The sequence below is a fragment of the Marmota monax genome, unplaced genomic scaffold (genome assembly GCF_021218885.2).
Source record: "Marmota monax isolate L192 unplaced genomic scaffold, Marmota_monax_Labrador192_F-V1.1 WCK01_AAM20220418_F8-fsc00006, whole genome shotgun sequence".
NCBI lineage: Eukaryota > Metazoa > Chordata > Mammalia > Rodentia > Sciuridae > Marmota > Marmota monax.
In genome coordinates this window covers 18,382,121-18,400,605 of record NW_026693712.1, presented here as the reverse complement: position 1 = coordinate 18,400,605, position 18,485 = coordinate 18,382,121, and the positions used below count along the sequence as shown (strand labels likewise).

Below are 18,485 nucleotides of genomic sequence, written 5' to 3'. Positions count from 1 at the left end.
CATGTATAAAAGCCCTGAGGCAGTGGGAGAAATAAATTGTTAAAAGGGCAGTTTATTTTCAGGATTTGGTTGGTTGTAATGACAGTTCAGAAATAAGTTGCATGGGAAAACTAGACAAAGAACTTTGTAGGTCTCTCTGAGTAAGGTCTTCTTGGCTTATGTTTTGTTTTATTTGAAGTAAATTGCCAGAATGTTAGATTTACCTTCATTAGCATGTAAGCTCAAAATCCATTCTAAAGCCAAATTGTTTAGGTATTTCTATAGTTACTCATTGTTTTGTAACTTAGGGTTACTAGAGGTTTTTGTCTAATCAACATGTTTAAAAATTAAAAAGTCAAAGCATAAATTAATTTTTATAAGTTGAGTGATTCAGCAGAATCAAGATTAAGAAAGCAAAAAGCAAAACTCCACCTCTCTTAGAATGGAATTTTAGTCACTATACTTCAATTTTAAGTTTCCATTGGATTGATAATCTATTCTTTTTTCTTATTAGTTTGCCTGAATTATTCAGATATAGTTTTACAAATATACTAAATTCTTTTCTATTGGCAGATCGCCTATATTTGGTAACTAAAGGGTTTTAGGAGTTAATTTAGAAGAACAGAGCTGAACAAAGACTTATGGAATCACTTTTTCAGGTTTTTCTTAGTAACAAAACAGAATCAGAACAAAAATTCATGTTTGCATACATAATGAAAAGGAGGTAGGTGAAAAAACTTTTCATGGAAGCAAAAGTTTCAACTATATTTCAACATTTAGGTGAATATAATAAGTAAAGGTTTACAATTCTCTTAGCATACAGTACTGGTCATCATACAGCCAAGCTTCTTTTAATGCCATGTAATATGAGGTCTCCTTGCTGGCAAACTTCCTTGGAAGAATAATGATCTCTCTGCTGTTATAAAACTGCATCTTTTGTCTTTGACTATTTAAATAATTAAATTCTACTCCATTAAAAAAAAATCTGCCCTTTGTTATGTTTTTCTTTTCCTATTTCCCTTTACTTCTATCATACCATAACGTTTTAATTTAGGGATTTGTTACCATATTTTGATAGAGCTCTTAGTAGCTCTTGAAAAAAGATTACAACCCTTCTAAACACCTTATAGGACTAAGGTTTCTTTTTCACAGTTCAGATGAATTGTTAGAAAAATATTTTCTTAACCTTAGAATTAGAAAAAGACAGTTATTTCTCTTGGGGACCAAATTGAACATTAATATTATCTTTAGTGATTATTGTTTGATATGCAAAACTGAACTTGCCCATAAAAGTTACACCATCTCATGTGGACTGAAGTTAATCCTCTATATTGGAAAAATTGAGGTAGGTAGTATAAGTGGCTACATTGAGTAAGTATTAAATCCTCATTATTTCTCATATCATTAATACTAAGTGCTTAAAGTAGGTGTTTAATCAGTTGTCAGTGACAGATTCTTTTTCTGTTGAACAGGAGCATGAATCTGAAGGTGGAAGAACACCTTTGATGAAAGCTGCAAGAGCTGGTCATTTGTGCACTGTGCAGTTTCTCATAAGCAAAGGTAAAGAAAGTGCAATTGATCCTTTCCAAGAAACTAATTTCTGAAAAGAAAAAAATCTTAAGCATTTGCAATTTATGTTAAGGCTACTTTACTTGTAGTACAAATATTGTATCCTAGTCTTTTGTTGGTATAATTTATTTAGTAAGCATAGAGTTTGTGAGGTGTTTATTGGCAATTTTTGAATTTTAAAATTTTCATCAGCCATATGGTTTATGATTGCTTCCCCAAATTGCAAAAACAAATATAAACGCCTGTCTCTACTTATGTAGATGTTTGCCATTTAATAATAAGACAGTTATGCTAGAGATAGAGTTGGAGAATAGAGAGAAAGTCTGCTATTTTTTTTTTTTTTTGTGATAGAGTTGTATTAACAAAATCTGTAAGTGTCCTTTCTAATTATTTTTTGATGAGGTTTTGCTGTGTTGCCTAGGCTAGGCTTAAACTCTTAGGCTTAAGCAAGTCTTCTTCCTCAGTCTCTGACTAGCTAAGGCTATAGGAACATGTCCTCATACTCAGCTATTTTTTATTTTAATAATCTAGAAATTCTTGTTATTTGTAGATATAATAAATTAGGAAAAGTTATTCAACTGATGGATGAAGAACTACTTCAAGATTGCTTCTAAAATACTGAAATGGTACCAAACCCTGTATTAGGTTGAACCATACTGAATTTATCATTTTCTAAATAAAATTGCTGAGGTCAGAAATTTTGTTTGGTTCAGTCTAATTCTTATAGTATCAAAGGTACTATGATATCTGATGAAAGTTCCTAGAAGAGAATGCTAAAATACAAGTGGTGTCGTGTAATTAAAATAAAAATTTTGTATCTGTGTTTTAATAGAATTCTATATTTTTGACATTAAAAATGCAGTATTAGTCTCATTTTAAATTTACCTGTTTTTTTTTTTGTTGTTTTGTTTTGTTTTTTTTTTTGGAGGGCAGGTACCAGAAATTGAACTCGGGGACACTCAACAACTGAGCCACATCCCCAGCCCTATTTTGTATCTGATTTGGAGACAGGGTCTCACTGAGTTGCTTAGTGCCTTGCTTTTGCTGAGGCTGGCTTTGAACTCACGATCCTCCTACTTCAGCCTCCTGAGCCACTGGGATTGTAGGCGTGTACCACCACATCCAGCTATTTAATTGAATAAAACCAGGTTTATTTTCTTCATATAACATTTTTGCTGCCAAATAAGGCATATTTTCCCATTGTGTTCTGAGACATCATCTGGAAAAACTATTTACATCAGCCACATAGAAGAAATAAATAGATGACTAACTTTTAGAGTTCTCTTATGCTTCTTTACTAAAGAGGACATCTGATCATATCCAACAACTCTGCTTGTCAGGAATAAGAACACATGGATTATATTATAGCCTTTGTAGTCTATAAAAGCTGCTGAACAATACCACCATCTAAATTTATTGTTAACAACTTTTAAAAAATTTCACATTGCTAATGTAAGGATATTCATTGCTGTGTCTTTCCCAAAATACTTTTTTGCAATTTGGAGTTATATTCAGTTGAATATTTTCTGAAAACTAACTAAATATATTAAAACATTAGTTTTACACACTGACCTATTTTCCTCTTATGTAAGTTTCTGGAATTAAAAGAAGAAGAATGAATATTTCTGTAGTTTTACCATTCTAGCTGAGACCTTTTGGGATTATAAAAAGTGGTTGAACTAAAAACTAGGTCCTATTTCCAGGGTTCAAAAACAATTCATCAAAAGAGAGGCTAAGAAAAGATTTTGCATTTAAACTTTTTTTCAGATCATATTGTACAAAGGTATTGAACAGCTTACTAAGGGGTTTTTGGTTTATTTATTTTTGTTTTGTTTTGTTTTGTGGGGCCGGGGATTGAACCGATGGCTTGCATGTGAGGCAAACATTTTACCAACTGAGCTATATCCCCAGCCCACTAAGGAGTCTTTTAAGTAAAATATTTGAATAATCTTCTGTTCTCTTTCCATATCTCAGTCATTCTGGCTTTTAAATACACAATATTAAAATTATTTCTCTTAAAATATTGTTTACAAAATTTATTTTCTCTACTTTGAAACCTGGCCATATTGCCACTTTCTAGAAGTAGATCAAAACTGTCTTTGTAACAATTTGAGATTTACATACAGTGGTATTATTTGATGCTTATATAACCTACATATATTTATTAATCTTAGTCTTCTAGATTTTCCGTTTTTATTTTTTAATTTTTTTTAGAGAGAGAATCTTTTTAATATTTATTTTTTAGTTTTCGGCGGACACAACATCTTTGTTTGTATGTGGTGCTGAGGATCGAACCTGGGCCGCACACATGCCAGGCGAGTGCGCTACCACTTGAACCACATCCCCAGCCCCTAGATTTTTCATTTTAAAAGTGATATTGAATGAACGAACTACAACTCCGCGCAACAATATGGATGAATCTCACAAATGTAATATTGAGGGAAAGAAGCCAGACACAAAAGAATACATTGTATGATTTCATTCATATAAAATTGAAAAACTAAAACCAGTTTGGAAGTCAGGGTAGTAGTTACTTTTGGGGGTGGTGGGTAATGACTGAAAGGGGCACAAGATGGGGCTTCTGGTATGTGGATAATGTTCTGTTTCTTGATCTGGGTGTTGGTTACACAGGTGTGTTCACTTTGTGAAAAGTTTTCACTCTATACACTTACAATTTGCATAATTTTTTGTATCTGTGTTCGACTTCAAAAAGATCTTTAAAATGATATTGTCTGAACTGGTTTGATTTCAATCTTTGCTAAGATTGCTATGTTTTCTTTGAAGGTGCCAATGTGAATAGGGCTACAGCCAATAATGATCATACAGTAGTGTCACTGGCATGTGCAGGCGGCCACCTGGCAGTTGTTGAGCTACTTTTGGCTCATGGGGCTGACCCTACTCATCGACTCAAGGTATTCTACTTAAAAATAAATAAATAATAAAATTATTATAAAAATATGGTTGGTCTCTTAATGCTAAATATTTATTACTGTTTAAATGAGATTCAATTTTGTATGAGTTGTATCTATCAGATTATAAGAATAAATTTACAAAGAATTAATTATGGTATCAATTTTTTCTTAGGATGGCTCAACAATGCTTATTGAAGCAGCAAAGGGTGGCCATACTAATGTTGTTTCTTATCTATTGGATTACCCAAGTAATGTTCTGTCAGTTCCTACTACAGATATGTCTCATCTTAACCCACCTTCTCAAGATCAATCTCAGGTAAAGTAAAATGGACTTTATTTGTTAATAAAAGTATTGTTTAAAGTTATTAACTTTTGTTTAAAAATTAGTTTCATCAAAGTCATATTTTCTTCCAAGATACATGGAAATGCTTTTGTCCTATTTACTGAAAATAGTGGTTTTTAAAAATGACATAGATTCACACACAAGTATTCTGTATTGTTATTTTACCACAACTAGGTTATTTGTGTTGTTGTTTTGAGTGTTACTGGGGATTGAACTAGGGCTTTGCATATGTTTGGCAAGCGTTGTACCACTGAGCTATATCTCTAGCCCTTTTTGTTTGTTGTAATGAATATATTGAGTATAATCTTGAACCATGGAAAAGCTTTTCACTTAACACCTCTCAAGATGGTATCATTAAGACAGTCATTTTTGTCAATAGGAAAGTATAGTTAACTATTATATATACACCAAAAATCATTAAAATAAATGTTAAAGCTACTTAACTTATGGAAAAAATATAGAGTATACTAAGCTTACCAAGCTTAGTGAAAGCCTTAATTATTTTCTACAAAGTTATCCTGATAACTGTTAGCATACCCCCAATTCAGTAAATATGCTGAATTTTTGTTTTCTCTTTTGAGTCATATAAAATTTGAATAAGGGTAAAATGCTCAGTGAATAGTATGTAATTTGTATTCCTGGCTCTAAATGGGACTAACAGGATCCTTTATTCAGCAAAAGACTAACATTAATTTCATTTAGCTTAAATTATATACTCTTTGCAGATTTTCCATTTAATATTCTCAAAAATTATTTCTTGGTGTAGATGTTTTTTATTTCTTAAGTTTTAAGAAATAAAGTGAATTTGTGGTATATGAAAAAAATATAAAACAATATCTCTGTTTTATTTATGGGCCTTTGTTTCATTTTTTGATCTGAGATGATTTTTTTCTGAGTTGACTTTTTAGGTTCCTCGTGTACCAATGCATACACTTGCCATGGTTGTACCTCCCCAGGAACCTGACAGAACTTCTCAAGAGAACTCTCCTGCCCTTTTAGGAGTACAAAAAGGTTAGTTTTTGAATTATTTGCTTTAAAACTGGTGTATCATCTAATTAATAAATCTAAAACTGTATGTTTAATGGTACATAGTTACTATGTATCTGTGGTTAATTTGAGGTAGATAATTCTGACAAAAGCAAATAATTCTCTTACATACTGTTGAAAATAGAAAAGACATAAGTGCTAGGAAAAAAATGAATATTTTCCTGTTAACATGCTACTAGATATAATTTTTAGCTAGCATAGATGAAAATACTTAGGAAACAAACTCAGTTTTTGATTATGTTAGGTAGAAAAATTTATTAGTTATTCTAGTTCCACTTAATTTTTAGCTAAACAATATTTTATATATATATATACACATATATATTCTTATTATACTAAGAATAAATATGTGTTTGCTGTCTGGTTAAATCTTTGTAGCAACTAATAAGTAAGAAGTTTAAGAATTACATTCAGTTTTAGGTATATAATGCTGGAATATATAGTGGGTCAGTATGTGAACCTGGACAAATAACTATCAAAATGTATATAAATGAGATTCAAATGACTAAGAAAGAGTGTACACCATGTAAAGGACTCAAGTTTTATGAGCTCTGATATTTTTCTTTCATTTGTAAATATTAAAGTGCCTTACCTCTACTAATAATATGTATTGTTCTAATATCTGAATTCTCTGAAATAAAGGAAATAGGTAATTTGTAGAATTTAAAAATTTACTTTAGGGCTGGGGATGTAGCTTAGTTGTAGAGCTGTTGCCTAGCATGTGCAAGGCTCTGAGTTTGATTTCCCAGTACTGCCCATCACCCAAAAAAACCTTAACATAAAAAATTTATGAATATTGTTCATTTAGTATATGACAATCAAATTCTAGCTATTGAAATCACAATGAAATGTCTAAATATATATATTAGGAACAATTATTATAGCAGCAAACAGAAGGTTTTTTCCCAAATCATGCCAGTTCAATAATTCAAAGTGTTGAGGGCATTCACAAAGGATTACTTAATTTTTAAACTCTTAATTTCAGAGATGAAATATCTGTAATCTCTTTGACTTAAACTAATCTAGCTGTTTTCCTCTGTATAGTAGGATATTAGCTATTCAAAGCTTTCCTTCCTTTTTTTTTTTTAACTCCTGGGTTCATTCCTCAGCCTCCCGAATGCTAGGTACAAATAACTGCACCTAGCTTTTTCTGTTATTTTTAATCTTACCAATTACAAAGCAAATTAATCATGTGTTTGTTAAGGAATCTGAAACATCATAACCAGCTGACAGCCTTTACTAAAATATTTAAAGCTAATTGCCTGTTTTGTTTTTTAACTTTTGTTTGTCCAAACTAAATAGAGGAATGTAGTAACTTTGGCTTGGGAAAGTCAGTATTAAATAAGAAGTCATTAAAAAAATTTAACAAAGATCCATAAAACAATCAAGAAATAAACTAGACAGAACCAAGAAATAAACTAATGCAGAAAGGACATAAAACATTTTAAACATAGATTTAATATGTAAGTACAATGTTTGGGTGGTGACTTTTGATAATCAAGTGAGTTTTTCTGTCTTTTGCTTGCTGAGCTATCTTATACTAAGTATCTACTTAATTTCTTCACTTTGATATTTTAGTACTTATGGAATAGTGTAAAAATGAACTAACCTACTAAGGAATCTTTCGTTTTACTGATTAGAGAAGGAAAAAATTAACATTCATATCTGAACCTTTGAACATTTCTGTTGTTAGCAACTTAACAGTTATTTATGTAGCATCAAACTGTGATAACACATTGTATTGAGATGTCATGTTAGCATAAATCATGCACATCACAGAATATGATACTATGAATTAGAGAAAGATTCAATTGATAATGTAAAAGCACATACTGAATTGTCAGGATGGACAGAAAAGTCTATTTTAAACAAAGGTATTGGGTTGGGATGTAGCTCAGCAGCAAAGCATTTGCCTTGCATTCACAAAGCCCTGGGTTTGATTCCCCAGTTTCAAAAAAAAAAAAAAAACAGGGCTGGGGTTGTGACTCTGTGGTAGAGTGCTTGCCTAGCATGTGTGAGGCACTGGGTTCAATTCTCAGCATCAGCACCACATTTAAATAAATCAATAAATAAAGTAAAGGTCCATCTCAATTTTAAAAATATTTTTTAAAAAGACAAAAAACAAAGATATTATCAACTCTTTTCTCCTTAAACCTACTTTTTATTCTTAAAGTCTCCATGTTTCAAAAAAAAAGTCCTCTGAGCAATGAAATTGCTGTTTGACCCTTTTGTTTTTGTTTCTGCTAAGTCAGTATATTATTTCTGTGTAGTGTATATTATTTGGAATGGATATAAAGTTCTTATTCTCTAGTAAATCTTTTATTTTCCTCTTCTAGCAATCATCTTAAGTTCTTTCATCTTAAGTTCTTTTACTCCTCTATTTTTTAATAATTTTTAATACATATTCCTGTCATTTTAAAATATATACACACCCTTAAATCTTGCCCAGATGTTTCATATATATCCTACCCAGATATTCTTTTCTTTCATGCCTTGTGCATACCATGTTGTCCTGGCTGTATCCCTCTTGATCCTATTTGTCTGTTGTTGGTTTTCAAGGATTCAAGATTCTAGATGGTATCTAACAGAGATGCCTCAGAATCATCTCTACGAACAAAATATGAAATTAAGTGAGTGTGACATGCTTAGTTTTCTAGCATTCTTTAGCTGTTAATTGTAGATATAAATAACTCAGGTAGGAAAGTATATATAAGTAATGTAAAAGTTTTGCCTTTCCAAAATCAATTTTGTAAATAAATTTGTTGATTTGCAGGCATTTGCATCTAACTTACTTGTTTCAATTGGTCCTACAGAAATTCTAAAAGAGAAGACTCATTTTTGATCTTCTGCAAATTGTATGACATAGAACTAATCTGCTGAAAGCATTTAAAATGATGTTGGGTTTGGGGATGTAGCTCAGTATTAGAGCACTTGCCTAGAATGTATGAGGCCCTGCATTCAATTGCCAGTACCGTCCAAACAAACATATATATCTTTCCTGTGTACATCAAACCCTCTTGGGAAGTAATTTATTTTCTCTGAACTTCTATAATACTTTAGTAGATCTTCTTTTTGGCTCTGGTCACGCCTGGTCACTCTTTTTCCCCTTTGGACCTCAAGTGTAGCAGGTTGAGTTAATCATAATTAATTCCTAGTGCTTTGTCATTATGGCTTTTTTCTTATTTTATTGATTCTTATTTCTTGGTCGTATTTCCCTGTCCTCTACTTCCCCTATAGGCAATCATTCTAATGTGTTTGATGTGCATTATTCTTTGTTCTTAGGAAATATTTATTACTTTGTATTTTTTATTTACATAAATCATATTGTGCTGTAGATCCCATTTTGTGTTTTACTTTTTTCACTTAACATTTTTTTTAAGTTCTATCCAATTGTCTTCCTCTAGATTATTTATACCTATAGCATTGTGCTTCTTCACCCTGTATATCCTCCATCTTACCTGTTCTTTTTCCCAGTGATAGGTACCAGATTGCCTGTAATTCCTCACCACCACATATAATACTGTAATGGTAATCCTTGTACTGTCCCTTTATGAATCTATGTCAGAATTTATTTGGGATATTTTCTCCCCTCTTAAGACTGTAAGCTCCTAAAGGGCAGGGTTTATGTTGCTTATCTTTGTATGGTCTACCATCCCTTGCTTGTGCTAGGTATATACATATTTGTTTAGTAAATTAGTGAATGCTGGGCTAAAGTTATGCTGAAGGCAAAAGAAAATTATTAAGAATTTTAAAGGAGACATGTGATTAAAGAGGGTGTTTATAAAGAAATAATCAAGAATTAGTATTATAGAATGGTGGAAAAGAGATTCAAAGTTTAAGTGTAAAGTAAGATTTAAATTAACATGCTACTTCATATACCAAAGTTGTTTCCTGGAGTAGGAAACTTGAAGTTCTTGCATTATTATATCAAGTCATTAAAAGTATATTGAAAATTATGTGTGCAGTGAATAAAGTTGAATGTTCCTTTGTAAATTTTACTATTTTTCTAGTCAATTTTCATTATGTATTCATGTTTATGTGAATTTACGTATGTCCCAAATTAATAATGCCTTTTTATATATAACTGCTTTTAATAAAAGGAGAAAGGTTGAATAAATCTGTTATCATGTAAAACAGTTGGTCTATATTTGGACACTCTTAGTTGAAGAGATTTCTATGTTAAAAATGTATGACATACTCTATTTGGAAATTTTGAGACAAATATTAGCACATAAAGAAAAATGAGACTTCTAGGCCAGTGACTTTAATTTTTGACCATGAACAAAATAGGAAATACTTTATATTGAAACCCAGGATTATACCAGGTATGGTAGTGCATGCCTGTAATCCCAGCTATTCTGGAGGCTGAGGCAGGAGGATTGCTTGAGCACATGATTTTGAGCAGCCTGGATAACACAATGAGACCCCTGTCTCAAAAAGGAAAGGACACACATACATTTATTTATCAAAGCATAAATTCCCTTAGATAATATATATTCTACATTTGATGGATTGGTGTCATTTTTAATTCTACTTCATCAATCCTATTTTATGTGGAAGATCCAGTCAGGAATGTTGTTTTAAAATCATTCTAGTAGGGTGCTTGTGATATTAGAAAGCAAGGGAACTGCAGAATAGCATTGATGAGACAAAACCAAGTAAGGAAATAATGAAACCAAGTCCACATGCATCTATAGACAATGCATTATTTTTCTGTTGCACAGTGTAGTAATTATTTTAGATTTTAAAATGATAGAATTAAGTTCAGTAGTAAACTAAATATTTAACAAGGGTATGTCCACTTCATTCCCTGTGTATCCATAAAAAAATAAAGGCCATGTTTAAACTGTCTCTATATCATGATTTCTGCCGCAAACTTTTTCTAGTTTTGTTATCATAGAAAAAGTGGGAGGCAAAAGAAGTAGAATAGAAACCAAATCAAAAAAGATGAGATGGTGACTTAACCTATATTTCTAAATTGTATTTTCTGGTATATTCCGTGATATCAGTGAATAGATTTATTTGTTTGTATCTGATAGTAGAAGATGTTTGAAGGAGATGAAACTCTTTCATTTTCTGATGCTCTATAATATTACCTACAACCTGTTTAAAATTTTTGTTATTAAAGGAACCCTTGTTACAGTCTATACCCAATATTTGGTGTTGATTTAGCTTCTGGAAGTGATTAGAGAACATTATCTATTTTTTATCAACCTGATTTCATCTTGATGTTGTAGTCTGTATTTTAGAAAATTCTACTAATAATTAGTTATGAACACTCAACCATTGACCATTTTGGAAATTGCTTTTTGTGCATTGCTTTGACTATCCTAAATTTTTTTATGCTACATATATTCTGAGCTTGTAGTTTTTCTGTTCAGTTAAATAAGTTACTCTTAGTAATCTGTGCTCCAGGCTTCTTGCATATGTTCATTAATAAAATAGTGTTATTCATGTTTATTGCTGTCCTCAAAATTCTAGTCTTATTTTTAATCACCTTACTATTTATAAAGATTTTAAATCTGTGTAAATGTCCAATGTTGTCATAAATATAATTATCATTCTGGTTAATGTTAACTCTGAATACAAATTACATAGAAGCTATACAAAGTCACTTTGAAATTAAAGAATATTTAAAAGAGAATTCATTCTTAGCTGGGTGTGATAGTGCATGCCTATAATCCCAGCAACTTGGAGGCTGAGACAGGATGATCACAAGTTTGAGGCCAACCTCAGCAACCTAGGCCCTAAGCAACTTAATGAAACCCTGCTTCAAAACAAAAAATAAAAGGGTTGGGGATGGGACTTGGTAGTTAAGCACCCCTAGGTTCAATTCCTGGTACTAAACATATATGTATTTTCTTTATAGAACTTCTAAATTTATTCTGCTGTTATGGCATTTATTACAAAATGGAAAATTTCCTTTCTGTGTTAGTGGATTTATATAGCTGTTTGCTCCATTTTTTTAGCTATTGATTATCATTAAACACTTACATGAAAATATGAGCTCCAATTAGATCTTATGGAAATAGCAATAAAATTGCCTCTCAAATCTAATGGCTTTTACTCTGAAAGAGTAAAATCTTTCTGTACCACTTTGCTCAGATTGAAATTAAAAAATTGAATATAGACAATATTCCTTGCTGAAGTTTATTTTTAAGGATAAATAGACCTTTGAAATTGCTTATAATAATATGGGAACTGTGCTTTTCTTACTTTTGTAGATACAGTATATGATAGGGAAAACTTAAGTTGTATCGGTCAATAATAATAAATGTTGCATGTTTGAGCCAATTCTGGCATTAGCAGATGAATCTTTGATTTAATTCTTAAATTACTTAAGGTATTCATATACATTAACTGCACTCTAAAAGAATAGACAAGGTTCTTTTTTTGTTTGTTTTTGTTTTAAGAGACAGGGTCTCACCAAATTGCTTAGGGCCTTGCTAAATTGCTGAGGCTGGCTTTGAATTCCACATCCTCCTGCCTCAGAGGCACATCCCAAACTGCTGGGATTACAGGTGCAGTCCACCATGCCCAGCATGTTTTTTTTTTAAACCCAGGTTTTTTTTGTGGTTTTTTTTTCCCCTCTTGTGGCACTGGTGATCGAACCTAAGGGTGTTCTGCCTGTGAGTTACATATCCAGTCCTTTTTATTTCTTATTTTGAGTCAGGGTCTCATTCATTTGCCAAAGCCAGCCTTCAATTTGCCATCCTGATTCAGCCTCTTGAGCCACTAGGATTATAGTCATGCACCATTGTGCCCAGCACCCAATTCTTTTTTATAAACAGCTTTCTTGTTGTTTAATTTACATTTCATAATTCACTCATTTAAAATGTATAGTGCTATGAATTTTTTTAGTAAATTTACTAAGTTGTGTGATCATCATCACCATCTAATTTTAAAATAGTTCTGTCACCCCAAAAGCTCTCGTACCTGTTGGTGGTTGAGCCTCATTCTCATTGCTGTAACCCCAGGCAGCTACTCTTCTTTATGTCTCTATGTATTTGCCTTTTCTTTATATATTTGATACAAATGGAATTGTACAATGTGAAGGGTTTTTTTTGTGCCTGGCCTCTTTGACTTAGTGTACCGTTTTTGAGGTTCATCCATGTTGTAGAATGCATTAGTAATTTGTTCCTTTTTGTTGTTGAATAGTCCTACTTCCTCCTAAGCATGATTAATCCCTGAATTTGTCTCAGAGTAATACATTAAAAAGTATATTTCCTCCAGTTCATGTAGATGTAAGACTGTTAATAATGATGGTTATTTTTCTGCTGACTTGATATATGAGAGTAATAAGTATAATTTAATACCTTAAAATAGCATATATTTATTTCCATTGTTTTAAATGGAAAGATAGAATGAGTAATCCTATTTGGGAAGTCTGATTTTCTCCTAAGAACATTCACTGTTTCTCTCGTAAATGAACTTTACTTGAAGAGTTTAATTAAATGCAGGATATTGTACGATATAAGTTTAATATAGTATTCAGGTATGGAGTGTTAAAGACATTTAATGGAGAATTTTACAAAGATGTCTTGAAAATTGATTTCACATTATATTTTAATAAGAGAAATATTTTGACAACTTGAAAAACACATTTCCCTGCTTTGATCCATAAGGTTTGGTTTCTTGTGACACCTTTCTTTACTTGTACAGTTATTGCTAAAAATAATAATTTTTGTACGTGGGCATTTAAGCTATCATTAACATTGTTATCCTCAATACTATTTAGATTCTGCTTTATTTGGTATTCTTTTAAAAGTCCAATCTGGTCAGTAAATTTTCAGATTCTTTCCTCTTTGTTTTCTTTTCCTTCTTGCCCCAGTCTTAATTTCCTAAATACTCCTAATCCTAAGGAGTAGATTTTTAAAAATTCACATTTTTTGACTTGTCAACATCCCAGTTTATGCTACGTGAAACAGATGAAATAGTATAGGCTTTCACACCTAACACTGGTGTGACTCTTTGAACATTTATCCTGTGTAGCATTAGTTACAATGGTTTCGGGAGGGAGGACCACATATGTGGGGGAGGGAGGGTTCTGAGTTTTTTTTCTTTTCTTTTTTTTTTTTTCTTTCTTTTTTCTTTTTTTAGCATGGCACTTTTTCAAACATTTTTCATGTGCTTAGGTACATCCAAGCAGAAGTCCAGTTCCCTGCAGGTAGCAGATCAGGACCTACTGCCACCTTTTCACCCATACCAGCCTTTGGAGTGCATAGTAGAGGAGACTGAAGGCAAGCTGAATGAACTGGGACAAAGAATTAGTGCTATTGAAAAAGCACAGCTTAAATCATTGGAGTTAATTCAAGGTGAACCTCTGAACAAAGATAAGATAGAAGAACTTAAAAAGAACAGAGAAGAGCAAGTCCAGAAGAAGAAGAAAATACTGAAAGAACTGCAGAAAGTGGAAAGGCAGTTGCAGATGAAAACACAACAGCAATTTACCAAAGAATACTTGGAAACCAAAGGTCAGAAAGACACAGTGTCTCTACACCAGCAGTGCTCTCATAGAGGAGTCTTCCCAGAAGGGGAAGGAGATGGTAGTCTCCCAGAGGATCACTTTTCAGAATTAACTCAGGTTGACACAATCTTATTTAAAGATAATGATGTTGATGATGAGCAACAGTCTCCACCACCGGCAGAACAAATTGATTTTGTCCCAGTCCAGCCTTTATCATCTTCAGAGTGTAACTTTTCCAGTGACTTAGGTTCTAATGGGACAAATTCTCTTGAACTTCAGAAAGTATCAGGTAATCAGCAAATTGTAGGACAGCCTCAGATTGCTATTACTGGACATGATCAGGGGCTATTAGTTCAAGAACCAGATGGATTAATGGTTGCAACTCCAGCCCAGACGCTTACCGACACTCTTGATGACCTGATAGCAGGTGGGTTAAGATATATATCTGTAATAATTTCTCTTTAATCTGTGTGCTCAGCTTCTTTGCACGCCCCTACAAAAACACAGATTTTGTACTTTTCCATTTTTTAGCTACCTTGTAAAATTACTCATTTCTTGAGGTATTTTGGAAATGAATTTAATTAACTAAGCTCAACAGCACTAACACATAAAGTATGCTTGCCCCTCCTCTTTTTTGTCACCTTTCAAAGGCAAAGAAATAAAGTTGCCATAAATCCTTTATTTTAGATATTTGTTATCCAAGCTACCTTATATTGTGCCTTGGGTAGAAGCTCTCACACTAGAATTTCTTTGTAGACTTCAGAGGTATTAACACAAGATTAAACATTAAATTTTCTTGCTGGTGAATTTCTTGTTTGGAAATCATACTTAGAATCACGCTGCTTTTTAAAATTTATAATTTTTTACATCAATTGTTTCAGTTAAATGGAATGTTTGGAGAAAACTAACCATTCCATGTTATAATATTTGTGGTGAGGAAATAAAAGTACAATTAAACTATCACCACTCAATGGTTTGTGATTGGAATTTTTCATTAACTCTTGATGAAAGCAACAGACACACCAAATACATAGACATACACATACAAGAAAGTCCTAATAATCTTAAAGTATATGTTTTTGTTTATTGTTGTGTGGAAAATTACATCTAGATATGAAATGAGGTGCACAAGTTTACTTTCCCTTTCATTGTCCTTGCAGCAGTGGGAAAACAGTGCAATTAATCATTTACCTTCCTAAAGATGGCTGGTGAATGTATCACCTCCATGAAAGCCCAGTTCAGAAATGCAGCCAGAATGGCTGTTGACAGTGGATGAAGACCAAGAACTAAGATGTAGCTGGAGTGATATTCAAAGGCAGGCCAGTCCTCTGTCTCTTGATTGCAACATTTTTTTCCTTACTGTTGTCTGTTTCCTCTTGTCATATTCTCCTCCCCACCCCCAATCCCAATTATGCTATCCCAGTTTCCTTTCTTTTCTTGTGAGCCTTTAGTCTTCCTAATCTTTACTGAATCTTTAAAACTGTGGAATAAGATTACTTAAATCAAAATCTTTATTGGGCATGTATATAACTTCCATTGGTTATAATATTGTGATGTTGCCTTTGAAACTTCTGTAACTAGCATTATAATGTTCCTAATTAAGTACTCAATTCTAGTTTTGAAACCCATATTTCAATACAGTTAAAACTTTTTTTTTTAAATAAAGAATGTAGAAAGAACTCTAAAGGGATCTTGTAGGAGTTAACTTTATGGTAATATTTATAAATGGTTCTTGTAGGAAAAGTGTTTATTTCACTGAAGTATTTGTTAAATGGATATGGTCCTTTACAATTCACACAAAACTTGAAAAAACTACCTTAGAAAACATTGTTTAATTATCATGTTGATATGAGCTAATAAAATTTAATTCCAATAATTTTACTTTTAAATCAGTTCAAAATTATCTTCATATAAAAATTCCATTTTTATGAAGGTTTATCAGTTTTGGAATATGTAGCAATAATTATATTTTCTTTGTTCAAGATGTTCACCTGACTCTCTTAAAATTTTAAAACATTATTTTTTCCAAGTATAAGTTTCTTTTAATTGAAGGTAAAAGAAATCAGACAAGGTTAATACATTGGTATTTTGGTAGGACAGAAGAGGTCACAGATTTAATTAATTTTACCTAAATTAAATTTATACTCATCCTTGATAAGGAGAAAATTATAACATATAAAGTTTTACTTTAGAAAAATATCTGTATATAATAGCAGTAAATTTCACTCATTTATTTATCTGGTGCTGAGAATTATACCCAGGGCCTCACATGCTGAGCAGATGCTTTATAACTGAGCAACATCCCCAGCCTCAAATTGCACTCTCTAAACATAGGAATGTTTTTTTCTTTATTGCTATTCTACTCAAGATACTTCTCATGATAAAAGTTGGTTTTATATATAACATTAATGTTGTTACTTAATTAGCTAATATAGCTTTTAGTTGGTAATTTTATATGTTTTGTAGCTGATGTAGTCCTAGACAAAGTATATATAAACTCTTAATTAAGAACATGGTTTCTCAAGTCCTTTTCTTCTGAAAGTGAATGTTGGGATTTGGGCAGTTATCATATAGCAAGTGATTCTCAAAAGTTGACACATCTAGAAATTTAAAGAAATTTAAAGAAATTCAAAATAGCTTTGGCCATTGAGCAGCTGTAGAAGCAGTAAAAATTTAATTCCTATTTAAAGAAGATTGTTTAAAAATAAAGCAATATCAGTTTATTTACATTTATTGAGCATTTATATACCATACTTTGTTCTAAATGCTTTATATTACATTTTATCGTTGGCTATTTATAATTACCCTACAAAATAGATCATTTTTTCTATCTTTGTTTTTCTGTTGAAAAACTGAAGCTTAGGAAAATAAAGTTGCTAGTAAATGCCAAGATTCAAACTTGGTTCAGCTAGGTTAAAGAACCTTATATCTAATACGCATGTATCTGATTCAACTTAAAGTTCTAAATTTATCTTAAGCATATTACTATTTCTTAGGCTTCTAAATTTCATTAGATAACATCATTTCTCTTATTTTTTAATTAAGATTTGATATACATGTAAGTTTTAATATAGTTTTGTGACTTTAGTTCCTTGTTGTTGGCACTTTATTATGTGCTCTTAAAATATTTCAATTTTAAAGAATCTTGCTTTAAGTAACTCAGTGATAATGTAGATTTAAGAATAAAAAGGTAATTAGGAAATGCTCTTATTTTGAGAGGACTCAAAATGGCTTTAATAATTTCCTCTCATCAAAGTTATATTTTTAGGTTTTTTTATTTAAATAGAACTATTTAAGGAAGCTATTATTACATACAACTGATCATAGCAATAAATTTCCTAAAACCTCACAATATATTTTATGTATACCTAGTATCTGTGAGTTTTTTCCATAGTATGATTTATTATCTTTCATACCACTTACAAAACTATTTTTCTTCAATTTCACAAGTTAGAATAGAGCACTCAGTTCTTCTATTATCCCATCTTAGAATAGTTTTAAGTTTAATTTAAATTATATGTTGAACTTTGTTTAATGGTCTTTCTTAGTAATTTTCAGAGGCATTTTGTTTAGAGGTAGAAAACATTTGGGAATTAATGAAATGTCATAGTCCTGGTATAATGCTCTCATAATACAACGTTTATTCCACATGTACCTTTTACATCTCTTGCTATTTTCTTATTTTATTTTTATGACTTTTCAATTGTAATCAATCTCATTAAAATCACTTTCTATGAATGTTTCTGATTGTCATTATTATAAAGAGAAAAATGCTTCTAGGTTAATGTAGTACGAAAATGTAAAATAACTGATGTAACAACAGATTTTTGGTAATAGAGCTGTTAAATATACAAAAATATTTTTTTAAAGTTAACTCTGTAAAGAAGACTTTCATAGCAACCCATTCCAGTATAGCACTGTAATCAACTATTAAAATTTTAAAAATATCTACTTTTCATTAATAAAAAGAGAACATGAATAAATATGATAGAAAAGTAGTTCTTTATTAAGATATATGTAAATAATTATAAGACTAACCACTGTTAAAGTCTATTCTATTAGTAAAATACTAGATATCAGTATATCACTCTATTGCATTTTTGTTTCTTTTTTTTTTTTTGAGCTGTTTTCCAAACAGCCATTTTGAATAGGTAAACAGAATATTGTC

General features: G+C 31.4%; 1 protein-coding gene across 4 annotated transcripts in view; it reads left to right on the top strand.

The window, feature by feature from the left end:
- Ankhd1 (ankyrin repeat and KH domain containing 1) overlaps positions 1 to 18,485 on the top strand; it is a 126,671-nt gene that overhangs the window by 81,492 nt on the left and 26,694 nt on the right. For all 4 annotated transcript variants that reach the window (XM_046460029.2, XM_046460028.2, XM_046460027.2 and 1 more), the window contains 5 exons: positions 1,452 to 1,539; positions 4,333 to 4,460; positions 4,633 to 4,776; positions 5,712 to 5,814; positions 13,986 to 14,744. In XM_046460029.2, the coding sequence (XP_046315985.1) occupies positions 1,452 to 1,539; positions 4,333 to 4,460; positions 4,633 to 4,776; positions 5,712 to 5,814; positions 13,986 to 14,744 (1,222 nt within the window). The remainder of the gene's footprint in view (positions 1 to 1,451; positions 1,540 to 4,332; positions 4,461 to 4,632; positions 4,777 to 5,711; positions 5,815 to 13,985; positions 14,745 to 18,485) is intronic.